At 41.1% G+C, this 12,685-nt stretch overlaps 4 protein-coding genes across 4 annotated transcripts; 2 read left to right on the forward strand and 2 right to left on the reverse strand.

Moving 5' to 3' along the window:
* Positions 1–333: 333 nt before the first annotated feature.
* Positions 334–6,007, reverse strand: BBOV_II000750 (uncharacterized protein). Its single transcript, XM_001609553.2, has one exon. The coding sequence runs from the start codon at positions 5,844–5,846 to the stop codon at positions 441–443; it is 5,406 nt and encodes a 1,801-aa protein (XP_001609603.1). The 5' UTR covers positions 5,847–6,007; the 3' UTR covers positions 334–440.
* A 483-nt stretch (positions 6,008–6,490) lies between these two features.
* Positions 6,491–9,032, reverse strand: BBOV_II000760 (protein kinase domain containing protein). The gene has a single exon (XM_001609554.2). It carries the CDS (start codon positions 8,983–8,985, stop codon positions 6,538–6,540), a length of 2,448 nt encoding a protein of 815 aa, XP_001609604.1. The 5' UTR covers positions 8,986–9,032; the 3' UTR covers positions 6,491–6,537.
* A 312-nt stretch (positions 9,033–9,344) lies between these two features.
* On the forward strand, positions 9,345–10,241 carry BBOV_II000770 (putative integral membrane protein). The gene is made up of 3 exons (XM_001609555.2): positions 9,345–9,596; positions 9,785–10,056; positions 10,094–10,241. The coding sequence occupies exons 1-3, from the start codon at positions 9,423–9,425 to the stop codon at positions 10,206–10,208; spliced, it is 561 nt and encodes a 186-aa protein (XP_001609605.2). The 5' UTR covers positions 9,345–9,422; the 3' UTR covers positions 10,209–10,241.
* A 153-nt stretch (positions 10,242–10,394) lies between these two features.
* Positions 10,395–12,658, forward strand: BBOV_II000780 (dihydrofolate reductase/thymidilate synthase). Its single transcript, XM_001609556.2, has 4 exons — positions 10,395–10,696; positions 10,737–10,831; positions 10,972–11,751; positions 11,791–12,658. The coding sequence occupies exons 1-4, from the start codon at positions 10,422–10,424 to the stop codon at positions 12,174–12,176; spliced, it is 1,536 nt and encodes a 511-aa protein (XP_001609606.1). The 5' UTR covers positions 10,395–10,421; the 3' UTR covers positions 12,177–12,658.
* The last annotated feature ends 27 nt before the right edge of the window (positions 12,659–12,685 follow it).

The raw sequence follows: 12,685 nt of genomic DNA on the forward strand, positions 1-12,685 counted from the left end.
AGAAATGTTACGCATGATATGTTCATGCCATTTAATGCTGGATGTGTCTTTGTACCATTTTCGTTTAATTTAGATGACTGCCAAGTATAATGCGGTGTAACACTACAAAAACACGTTGTACCTATTATGATTTTAAGTTTTTGATGCGTACAATGACACAGAAATTAAAACGCAATATTTAATATCTTATGTTGTATTACCGTTGTTGCATATTGCAGTGTGGCCGCGGTCGTAAGCTCCACCTTATATACTTTGGTTACAGTATCAATACATGAGCTTGTAGTTTAGTTTGGTGGAATTAGTGACTAAAAGTTCATGGTGAGTGAAGTTGGTACCTAATATTGGAGAAACTATCAGTAATTTACTTGGCAGTATGACCCAATTTCTCAGAACTCTGTTCTAATACAGCATATTATCCATCACTATATTGACATAGATAGCTAGAACTTTGGATCTACACTGTCATATTCCAGCATGTTGTCACCACAACTATCCAATGATTTCCCCGTATGTGTTTCAATGTCGAAGTCCATTAGGTTGTATCGTTCATCTTCTAGATTTGGGTCCTCATCATGGTCTCTTTTTATCGCATTGTTCGTAAGTCTGGTAATATAATAATTAATTATTTGCTCCTTGTTTTTACCATATTGGGACATTTCCTTCTCGAGACTATCCCAATCCTCACCATACAAACGGTACAACCGTACGAACTCTGAGATTTCCTCATCGGACCACGCAATGCTTGGTTGCTGCAGCTCAGCAGTACAATCTTCTTCAATATATTCATAATCATCGTTAAGATTCCTTAATTTATGTTTTGCCTTCTTCGCCTTCCGTTGTGTTCTGCCAGTTTGTTTCACAATGGGTCCTGCAATATAGGAGAACGTATCCTTCTGAGATATATCTGTCGCATATGGTTTCCCACTTGTATGCGCATAAGAGTTATCATTGACCCTTGTTTTACGTATATGGGCAGTAGCACCTTTTGACGATGTGGGAGTGTAATTCCTGTATATACCGCTAGTATCATAATCACTGTACGCTCGGTTTGTTAGCCCCCTTCTCCTCGTCCTTTCACGCTTGGTTGGCCCCTGTATTGATGTTAGATGTTCTGGATCATCACCTTCAACCGTTAAATGATCTATAGTGACTGAACGCCCATAATCATTATATGGCGATGCTTCGTTTTCTAGAGGTATTTGATGATATTCCAGTTGTTTCACTCCTTTCCGGTATAATCTGGATGTACCAGGATGATCTCCGATTATTTCATTCTTATAGGGATTACTTTTTATAATATCGTTGGTCAAAGCCACGGGCTTGTATTGTGAAATCGTATTAAATGCTGTTGACTCCAAGATAGATCTTCCTGTAAAACGCCTGGAATATAAAGGTCGTAATGTCATAAAATGATCCGTCTTTATCGCTGTAACTAGGGCGCTTGCCTGCTTCCTTGACCCGAAGTTACGAGTACCATTCAGGATTAAGCATCCACGCTTGACGGCAATTTCCTCATTACCAGTTTTGGTACTGAGTGGCACTTCTATATTTTTCCGCGTCACCAGGCATCTGTACTTACGGGGCATGAAGTAACCCTCTTGTAGGTTGTCTAATGCTATATGAATGTTATCCTCGAAAGGTGACCAATTTCCGCGATGCTCTCTTAATGCAACTTCATAGTTCTTTTCAGTGTCCAATCCCCCTACACTCAAGGTCGAATCGCTTATGGCACTAAAAAATGTACTGTTCTGCTTGCAGTAGTCTCTCATGCTATCGGTATAACAATCGTCAAATAAACAGTCTAATGCTTGCATAACATGCATATCACGCTTTAGGAACCTCGACATCTCACTTTTGTTTTTTGTTTTAATCTTCATGTCTTCCAAACGCTCTTTAAGCTTCAATCTGTACTTGAATTTATAATAAAATAACACGCAATCACCACAACGCTTAGTTTCAACGCATTGGGCAATTTTGGCGAAATTTTTTGGATACATCAAGTATTTATCTATGAATATGCGGCATTCGTTACGCGTCCACATATTCCCTGCACTAACTATGATTTCATCATCAAGCAACACTTCCGGTCGCAGTGCATTGTTTCTATCCACCTGTATACAATGTTCCATACTGTAGTAGTAATAATCTGGAGACTTCAATAACTTATATATAGGCAACGCTTGGTAATCTGGTATGAGCTTCATCGGCTCGCTTAGTGTATCCATACAAGAATATGCCCATCTGATACCCGGCCCGGTGAGATTGCTATAGTATGGTGCCATCCACGCTGTAGCTTTGCTGGCATCGTATTCATCGTGATCCACAGGATCAGATTCCGTGTTTACACGCCTTCGGCTAACATTGGGTTTCCTTGTGGCGTGTATTTGATTCATATCTGCATCGTCCCTGCGCTTGCTTGTTTGAGCATCTTGCGCCAGCGCGCTGAACTTTTGGCCTCTGTCTTTAATGTCAGCTATTCCATATCCTCTGATTTCAAATGGGGAGAGGCTACTGTTGGTTTTGTATGGCCAACTGATATCATTTTGCTTATACCCAGCAGGTAAAGGTACGAACTGTTCAGGGCTGTCTAATGCCCTTACAGGTAAGATACCCCAAGAAAATACATCTATTTTATTAGCTCCTGGTTTCAATCGTTTTAGTTTTTTGTGCCACTTGTATTTGTAAGCCTTGCACGCAGCTACTTCTATCTTCAGTACAGTATTCCTCAATTTGATATGCCTACGCATCATATTTTGCACCCGTATAACACTGGCCGGCAAAACAACCATATTATGTAACAAATAAGAGAGGACTATCGATTCCTCGTAGTTTGTGGATTCATCCGGGCACCTGGATATTCTATTGTTTGGGGTTACGCAACCAATACCGGAATCATCCACTACCTCCGTTACGTTACTGTTGCCATCACTTGTCACAAATATGTTATTATCACAATCGTCATCTAATGGTAGAGCAGTGTTCGGTGTTGAGCTGCTATCCATTTCTTGGCTGTCCAATGAAACAGAATCTTCAAAAGTCTTGACCTCACAAATGTCTGCGTGCTCCACGAGATCGGTCGACTTCGTGTCGTCTGTGTAATCCACCGTACAGGTTTTGCGTGTGACATTAGCATGATGCTTGAGCCTGTACCTGTCTGTGACGATGTTCACAACGTCTAAGGATTCAAATCTCCAGGGGATTATACACGTGGGCGCATACGGCAAATAAAGCGCAACCTCCACAAAATCATAGGATGATGCGTTTTCAGCAATGTAGTCACTCCTTAGTTCCAGTACTTCCTTCCTAATGCAAGACGTATCAATTTCCAACGGGTCGAAACATTCTAGGGTCTCATCATTCCTCAATACCGAATGGAGTTCATCCTGCTCCTTAGATATTAGTTCTAGGGCATCCCATAAAGTAAAACTTGTAAGGTCTTTAAAATCCTTTACTCTATGAATTTTGTTTAGGGGACCTTTTGAATATAAACCACTGCCAGTGTCTTGTGAACCGGTTTTTAGCATTTCAAAGCCCATCATTCCGGATGTATCACTGTTAAGTTGCTCCTTGTTTACCATATCTGACTCTGTGACTATATTTAGCCTGCAAATGAAGGGACTACGTTCTTTCCACGATTCTGGTACGCACTCTGCTTTGATTCGTAATGTAAAGCGTTCTTGTAAAATTGACTCTTTTGGTAATTTTGGCTTATCCGATTCCATTGGTTTCTCATTGGGCTCAAATGTATGCCACAAGATTCCTTCGTTGAAATTAGACGTGCTAATGGTATTATCCTGGACTATTCGTTCGAAAGGTATCTGGTCTGTTATACACCTGCAAAAACAAATACATTTGCCCACATGCGATGCAAGCAATTCTGTTCTAGCTAGGCTGATTTCCTGCTCGAATCTCAGTGGCTCGCTTTCCTCAGATAGTACATGAATTGTGCCCTTCAACTCTGTGGCACTGTCAGTGTTTACTTGCTTGCACACGCAGCATTTAAGGCAGCATATATCGTTGTTACACGCAAACTCACTGCTTCCCTTCCAGTGTGGCCTGGGTGTTCGGACTTCCGCTACTGCAACTTGGCATACATCTTTCAAAAATCCTAGAAATGCGTTAAATCTAGTTTTTTGGTTATCATCTAGTATCTGTTTAGCAAACGATGGGTCACTGGTCCAGGGTCCCGTTTTTCCTACGAAAATATTACTTTCCGATGTTTCCATCGACCAGCATTCTGCTTTCACTTTGTCTTCGCAATCATCAGTGACGTCCTCTTTTGTGTTAGCGTCATTAGTTGTGCCTGCAAGTGTTTCCTCATCCGTTTGCGTTATAATGGTGTCTAACAGTCCTGTGTTATGTCCTGATATTTTCATTGTCTCGTTTCGGTATGTCGGCTCCCACAGGTAGCATCCAGCAGCTGCATAGCAATCGGTTAACATCCTTGCCTCAAAAGACTGTAGACTTGTGCTACATTGCCCTAAGACACATGAGAGTCCATCGCTGAAAGTGACGCAGGGGGACGTCGTGATTACATGTTTATTATGATACATATTTGGCGCATTCCCAGCACTTGGCAATGCATCATACGCAATAACAGCTTCACTTGGCATATCATCTACATTTTGCGATGTATCATGTGTTGTTTGCATGGAAAACCGTTGATCCATGACATTCCAGTTTAGAAGCAACTTGGAGTAGTTTAGTGCCAATATTTCTTCTTGTGTTTGGTCTAGCATAGACTCGAGAACATTTGAAAGCTCCCCTAGTTTTTTGTAGCTTGTTTGAGTCTTACCCATGGGAGGTGAAGAGTCCTCGTGATTTCTAGCCCATTGCTTAAAGGAGCCTCCAAGTTTAACAATATCCATCATCCTGTCCAGTAACTTAGCCTTGACATTCTTGGATACGTTTAAAAGATCTTGCAATTTCTCGTGTTGATCTTCTGGTAAGTGTAGAGGGGCATAATCCCTGTCTACAGTTTCTGGAACCGCGGTTGCTGGCAGCACATAGTCAATTGGTTCAAATTCTGCATCACATGACGCTTCACTTGTGGTATGCTGTAAAATAGCGCGTCTTTTTGTGGGTTTATCCAAGTATTGTTCCTGCGTTCGTTTGGTATGTTGCTCCAGATCGGGATTAGTGACCAGATCAAGCCTTTCCAGGCGCTTCCTCTCCTTTAAGGCACACTGATAGCGTCTTTTATATGGGTTGATTGCATAATCATTGTGTATTGCCACCTGTTCCGAATCTGCCACCAATTTTGAGGCTCGCCTGTTTGCAGGAATGTTCGTGGTGTTATTATCTGCATAGTTATGGTCATATCTATTCCTCTTTTTCCCTATTCGCGGATCAAATACATCATGTGCCTTTATTTTAACAAATGTATTATTGCAATATCCAAATGGCAATGATACTAGCGATTCTGGGTTGAACCTCAATGATGAGCACGCTGTCATACATTTGCTAAGCAGGCTCCTGGAGGATAAGTGTGCTGTCGGTGTCTTTATACAGAAACTATCGGAATCAGCACCTCCATTTTTGAAGCTTTTTGGTGTTTTAGATGCTTCTACCATTGAACGCTCTTTTGATGTATTAACATTGGGGCTTTCTGCGATGATAGTACCCTCATTATTATCGTATAGGTGTAGATCTCGGTAATCCTTATTAGCGTATCTCATGGCCATTGGGGTTCCAGACGCCTTGTCGCTCAAATGTGACGACAGCTGAGACATGAACGTCGCATGGGCACGTTGGTTCACACCGGATATTTGCCTCAACATGGATATCGAGGGTGACAGTCCTTCCATTGTAGAAGGAGTCACATAAATCTTTTCACGCTCATCCATGGTATCTACTGGCCTTCATACTACATTAATCATCTTCTGGTTGTATATCGTAATCAATTGATAATCAGGAAACGCTTGGTTATAGATAGAAAACTTCAACAACACATGCCAGGTAAATGTCAGCTGGGTGTTATTCTTTAACGCAAAATAATAAGCATCTACCATTTCTATCCCAGATACAACATTTTCCATGAATTTTGTTTTCTACGAAATTGATGCGTAGATCGCAGAGCTGTAAGAGTCCAAGAGCCAAATACAGTCGATACAGTTACATCCCTATACGGAGAAACCCGCAATTAGATTTTCTTTAATGTGTCCGATACTAGGGGATATAATAATACAGCGGGTATCATTTCCATACTATCTCGTCGGTATATTCGAAGTGATTGTTATAGCACTGGGCAAATTAAAATTTAGTTTGATCCATAACACATTGTCAAACCTTCTCCAGTGTTGTGTAAAATACGCCACCTGTGTTTGAGGGGTTATTCGAAAGTATAGTGGATGCTAGGCTACCAGTATGTTGCATCGGCGGAATCCAGATGCCCCTATTGAGTTTGCTAACCTATGTAACTAAGCGTATATTTACATAATACTATTATGGGTGTGTAATTTATAGGACAATAAGTGAGTTATTCGTGTATAGGCATCCTCTGGATATATTCCACGCGTCACCCACCCGACTAGGGTATCATCCGAGGTAATGAATGAAATCCGTCCACATAATATGCTGGTCTACTGCAATATTTTTGCACACACGTGGTACTTCTTCCCTTGGCAGCAATTGGCTACGTGTTCCTGTTAGGAATCTTGCGAAGTCCACTGCTTTCATGGATCTTCCATCTTCTTGCGCAATTCTGTGGAACTCTGACCACGCCAGTGCTATTACACCATATTTCCAACGTATTAATGCATTTTCAAACGTTTCTATTGACAATTCATCGCGTCCGTAAAGTATGAGCATCAGTATGTTATCTACTATTTGCGTTTCCAGTCCTTGCATCAGCATTATTCTTGTAAAGTCTTTCCCGCTTATTGTATCATTTTTCATTTTTTTAACCATCCGTATAGTGTCTAAAAGCTTGGGTACGTTGTTTACGTAGAGTGCGTTTTGTGCCTCCAGTACACGTATGATGTCTACATGTGTCTGTTTGATGGCGATTAGGCGTCTTATCGGTTGTACCATTGCTTTGAAATATCCGGGTGGATGTCCTGCATACCCTGAATGTGTATACCAGGGGTGTGTAATTAGCTGGAATGCATCTGGTCTGTCGCTTGGGTTGATACTTATCATTTTGGTTACTATATCTCTCAAGTTTTCGTCATACTTGAATACATTTCCATTCTTCAGGTGTGTATTAACTGCTGTAATGTAGTCTTGGTGCGTGCCTCCTTCTACTGGTGCCACTCCTGTTACCAGGAATGCCAATATTACTCCAATTGACCAAATATCGCTTTTGAGTGTAACTCTTCCCTCTTTAGCTTCTGGAGCTATACATATTACAGTAAGTTTCGACCCTCGCATATCTACATCTATTAATCCTCCCAATCCAGCATCTCTCAGTTTGACGTGGTTATAGTCATTTTCCTGTAGCATCACCTTATCTATAGTCAATGAGCCATGCACTATATTGTTGCAGTGCAGATAGAGCACTGCCTCGATTAGTTGTGCCACTACCACGTGTACAAACTCCATGGTATAGCTATTTTCATGCCTAATGCTGATATTGTGGAGCAGCGAGCCTCCTGAGCAGAATTCCGAAATGATGTATATATTGTTGAGGTCATGGTAGGTATTGAGATACAGTGCCAAGTTCTGCCTTTGCAACTTTGCCAGCCTGGCTACTTCGGGTGCCAGTTGTTCATATGGTGGTATTTTCCCCGATTTATGTAATATGTCCACTACTCTCAATTCACCCGTATTCAAGTCAGTAGCCAGGAACTTGGTGCAAGATGTACCACTATAAAGCTTTTTCTTGAATTCAAAGTAGTCCGTGATACATACAAATGTTTTAGGATCATCTGGTGGTCGTGTGTCCATTTGTGGTTTCATCATATTACCATTTAGGCTATGCATGACTTCAATTGCCTTGCGTATTACGTGTGCCATTTCCCAGTACATCATTACAAACACTTCCTTAGTGATCAATGTTCCTGCTGCGATGCCGTATATATCAAATATCTTCTTAAACAATGCTTTGTCTATGCTCGGTATACCCAATGAACTAATGAGGTAGTCCACTAGATTACTGAATATTTTAAGTGTCATTCGTCCTTCCCCGTAGTGCGAGTAAATACGCATTGCTGCGTTATAGAAATCCTCCATATTATTCGTTTGGTTTACAAATTCTTCTAGGTTTGGTCCATTGGCCATCATTGTAGCATCCGGCTGGGAGTTAAATGCTCTTCCATTATCCTCCGGTTTCCTGGCTTTGCTATGTTCTGTCACGGCACGTTCTACATATCTGTTAGTCTCGACATCATATGTATCAACTCTGTCCACTATTTTAACGGTACGTTGTGCGCTTTGTTCCTTAGGTTTCCCTTTGCGTTGCATTTCATCCACTACTTGTTTGATGCTCCCATATGGTTTGCACACCTTTTCTATTGTTTCTCTTCTATTATGGCTGTACATCTTAAGTCTGAGCCATAGTTTATTGTTTTTATCTCGTTCTTCAACCACCTGGAAATATGCGTTTTTCAGTTGTTCAATAGACTGGTATATAGCCTCCACCTCAGTCATGGAGACTGGGCTTGATTTTGAAGAATTTGATACATCTTTTCTCAGGCACTCAATTGACTTTTTGAGTTGAGAATTCCAATTTCTTTCTAGTTCCTGTTGTTCCGATGATTGCCACTTAAGCAGTGGGAGGCTAAAATCCGCGTTACAGTTGCTATCTAAGCTTATTTGTCTACCTTCCTGTCCCGTTTGTTGCCCATCTGACTGTATGGAATCATCAACGCTTTCCCTTGCTTCGGCATTATTGGACATGTCATAGTGGCAAAAATCAGAAATATTCCTACACTCCCTTATAGAATAATCCCATTCGTTCTGCAACGCACTTATAATTTGTTTTTTAATGGCTACTAGAGTCTTGAAAGCCTCCACTGCTTCGTCATATTCACTTTTATCCGTCATGTTTTCCCCTTGTCTAATTGGTATCTATCTTCATTCAAATATCGGGGTTAGATAATATCACATGTGATATTATACATCGCAGCATGAACTTGGTGTCTACGCTCCAGGCATTATTATGTGCTTCAAATGATACTTTATGCTACAGCATGGTAATTCGAGGTGTGTCTAAACATGGCGATGCTTATGTGTATAGTTAAGTGTCTAATTGCTCATTTGTATGATAGATATCAGTATAAGATAATATACAATGCTCGCCTAGATTTAGATTTTTAATACTAGCTCCACATTTTGCTACACACCTTGGGCGGATATACCGATGCAAGGTGTTGCCAAGGTCACCAATATGAGTAGAATCCTAGCATTTCTTTGGTATCAACACTTGTTCCATTTTATTAAATTAAACGTTATTAGGGTTATTTCGTTCTGATGGGTTTTGTATGACCCTTTGTTTTATTGGAATCCTTATCTTCTGTCTTGACATGGAGGTACTACGTAGATTCATCACCGGAACTGCGTTCCTATTACTGTCTATGGCTTTTGCCGCACATAATCCACATCGCAAGCATCGCCACAGGTTTCAAAGTTTTTCTAATGGCGTCATGCTGCAGAAGGTTGGTTGATTGATGCAGAGTTGTCTAATAATCCCAATTGTCTTAAATGCGCCTAAACAGCACTTTATTGGCGTTTTTATGTTACATGTTTAGGTAGTGTTTGGTTTTTAGGTGTTGCTCAACTATTTATTTATGTTGATGGTATGGCTATTATCTATGTAATACTGCTCATTTACATCGTTATTCAGGGATCGGTTGAAAAGAACCCACTTTCTGGCGGCGGTTCGTCAATGAAGTTTGTTGCAACTGTTACTCCCCCCGTGTCTGTTAAGGAAGTCAAGGCATCTCCCAAAGAGGATGACTCGCCTTCTGTGACTACTGAGGACATTATGCGAGGACGCGCCTCCGTTGACTTTACCAAGTACCCTGAGTATGCACAGCTCCAGCCAAAGAAGAGTCTTATTGGTGCTATAGTTATATTTGCCTTGTACTTTTTGGCCACTGTGGTCTACAACTATATGTAGGTTGTCTCTTATTGCTCTCTTATTTCTGTGTAGTCGAAAAGTTGCTGAGAAAGACCGTGTTGACAAGGCGTTGCGCGAGTACGAAGAGGAGAAGGAGCATTACATTGAGACTGGCGAGACAGCTGACGTCGTCGGTGACGCTGTATAGGTGTGTATCGTTTTTTGGCATTTGACCCATGTCAGTTGGCATGCTATTCGATTACACATTCAAACATTTATTATAAAATGTCAACATATTTTATATCATGTCTGCATTCTATCGCTGTATATCATATGCAACACGGTGTGTTTCGTGGAATCCTTTGTTGGGTCACATCAATGAGACCAGGTTATATTATGTCAAGTGGATACATGATTAACAATGTCTAATTCATACGAAGGGTGTGGAGATCTTACGATTTTCGTAGCCGTTGCCTTGAATAAGGTAATTGGCCATAAAAACCAAATTCCCTGGCCGCATATTACGCATGATTTTCGTTTTTTGCGTAATGGCACAACTTACATTCCACCTGAGGTGTTGTCTAAGAACCCAGATATACAGAATGTTGTGATTTTCGGTAGGAAGACTTATGAAAGTATCCCTAAAGCTTCGCTCCCTCTTAAAAACCGTATAAACGTGATACTGTCTCGTACTGTGTAGGTGTTAACTATATGTGTTGTTTTAATGTATCTACAGCAAGGAAGTTCCTGGTTGTTTGGTGTACGAGGACCTTTCTACTGCCATTCGTGATTTGCGTGCAAATGTCCCTCATAACAAGATTTTTATCTTAGGTGAGTGTGTGTTGTGTTGGTATTTCATTACTGGTGCGTCGTAGCCGTTCCATGATTACCCGGGTTCATCTATCATGGCTTATGGTATTGGTTCCACTCTATATAGTTTCGCATTGTCTTGTGTGTTATAACAATCTCAGGCGGTTCTTTTCTTTACAAGGAGGTGCTTGACAATGGTTTGTGTGATAAGATTTATTTGACTCGTCTCAACAAGGAGTATCCTGGTGACACCTACTTCCCTGATATTCCGGATACTTTTGAGATAACCGCCATTAGTCCTACGTTTTCCACTGACTTTGTCAGTTATGATTTTGTTATTTACGAGCGTAAGGATTGCAAGACTGTTTTCCCCGATCCTCCTTTTGATCAATTATTGATGACAGGGACTGACATTAGCGTTCCCAAACCAAAGTACGTTGCTTGTCCTGGCGTCAGGATACGCAACCATGAAGAGTTCCAATACCTTGACATATTGGCAGATGTGCTAAGTCATGGTGTATTGAAGCCCAACCGTACCGGTACTGATGCCTACTCTAAGTTTGGCTATCAGATGCGATTTGACCTTTCACGTTCATTCCCGTTATTGACTACCAAGAAGGTAGCATTGCGCAGCATAATTGAGGAACTGCTCTGGTTTATTAAGGGTAGTACCAACGGCAACGACCTACTGGCTAAGAATGTGCGCATTTGGGAGCTTAACGGTCGTCGTGATTTCCTTGATAAGAATGGTTTTACAGATCGTGAAGAGCATGATTTAGGTCCTATATATGGTTTCCAATGGCGTCATTTTGGTGCTGAGTACTTGGATATGCACGCTGATTACACTGGTAAGGGTATTGATCAGCTTGCTGAGATAATTAACCGCATTAAAACGAACCCAAACGACCGTAGGCTGATTGTATGCTCTTGGAATGTTTCGGGTGGGTTTATTTAGTCCATTTTTACTATTATGTTTGCAGACCTAAAGAAGATGGCTTTGCCTCCTTGTCATTGTTTCTTCCAATTTTATGTCAGTGACAACAAGCTTTCTTGTATGATGCATCAGCGTTCCTGTGACCTTGGTTTGGGTGTACCTTTCAACATTGCTTCTTATAGTATACTTACTGCTATGGTGGCTCAGGTTTGCGGTTTAGGTTTAGGGGAGTTTGTCCATAATTTGGCAGACGCCCACATTTATGTTGACCACGTGGACGCCGTTACTACTCAGATTGCTCGCATTCCTCATCCATTTCCCCGTTTGCGTTTGAACCCTGATATTAGGAATATCGAGGACTTTACTATTGACGACATTGTAGTTGAGGATTACGTCTCGCATCCTCCCATACCCATGGCCATGTCCGCATGATCACAACCGTTTGGTAAATAGAATCTTATTTTGGTAGAAACAGTACCATTTCCATACACAACCATTGCGTAGTGCAGTTGTTATTGTGGACCTAGGCATGGCAGGTTAGCACCGTCTGACGTAATGGCTATGGGTATAATACTACAAATCCCTAGGATTTACGTATGTGGATATATCTAATCTATGTCCTGGGATGAACGTCGAGATATATGCAGATTTGCTATGATACGGACTGGATAAGACAGCACCTCTATATGATATAGCGTAGTTTGCGGGATGTTTATCTAGGGAAAACGGTATTCCCGTATGAATTCACGCGTGCAACCGTTAATTAAAGTCACATTCACTATTGAAGCCGGGTAGCGAACTATGAAAACGCAATGGCATTCTTTTACATCCGAAAGCAACCACTCAAATGGCATGGTTGTAACACTATACACGATTTATATATCTAACACATCGATGGGAAATATGCTCTAGATTCTAAGTTAGCAACTTTTTCTCAATTG

This window comes from Babesia bovis, chromosome 2, assembly GCF_000165395.2.
Source record: "Babesia bovis T2Bo chromosome 2, whole genome shotgun sequence".
Classification (NCBI taxonomy): domain Eukaryota; phylum Apicomplexa; class Aconoidasida; order Piroplasmida; family Babesiidae; genus Babesia; species Babesia bovis.

Excerpts from the sequence above, each read along its gene's own strand:
- BBOV_II000770 (XM_001609555.2), top strand. The coding sequence starts at position 9,423 with ATGACCCTTTGTTTTATTGGAATCCTTATCTTCTGTCTTGACATGGAG. Across the intron at positions 9,597-9,784 it reads ATGGCGTCATGCTGCAGAAG|GGATCGGTTGAAAAGAACCC; the intron begins GTTGGTTGATTG and ends ATCGTTATTCAG. Across the intron at positions 10,057-10,093 it reads ACTGTGGTCTACAACTATAT|TCGAAAAGTTGCTGAGAAAG; the intron begins GTAGGTTGTCTC and ends ATTTCTGTGTAG.
- BBOV_II000750 (XM_001609553.2), bottom strand. The coding sequence starts at position 5,846 with ATGGATGAGCGTGAAAAGATTTATGTGACTCCTTCTACAATGGAAGGA.
- BBOV_II000780 (XM_001609556.2), top strand. The coding sequence starts at position 10,422 with ATGTCTAATTCATACGAAGGGTGTGGAGATCTTACGATTTTCGTAGCC. Across the intron at positions 10,832-10,971 it reads TAACAAGATTTTTATCTTAG|GCGGTTCTTTTCTTTACAAG; the intron begins GTGAGTGTGTGT and ends TAACAATCTCAG. Across the intron at positions 11,752-11,790 it reads ATGCTCTTGGAATGTTTCGG|ACCTAAAGAAGATGGCTTTG; the intron begins GTGGGTTTATTT and ends TTATGTTTGCAG.
- BBOV_II000760 (XM_001609554.2), bottom strand. The coding sequence starts at position 8,985 with ATGACGGATAAAAGTGAATATGACGAAGCAGTGGAGGCTTTCAAGACT.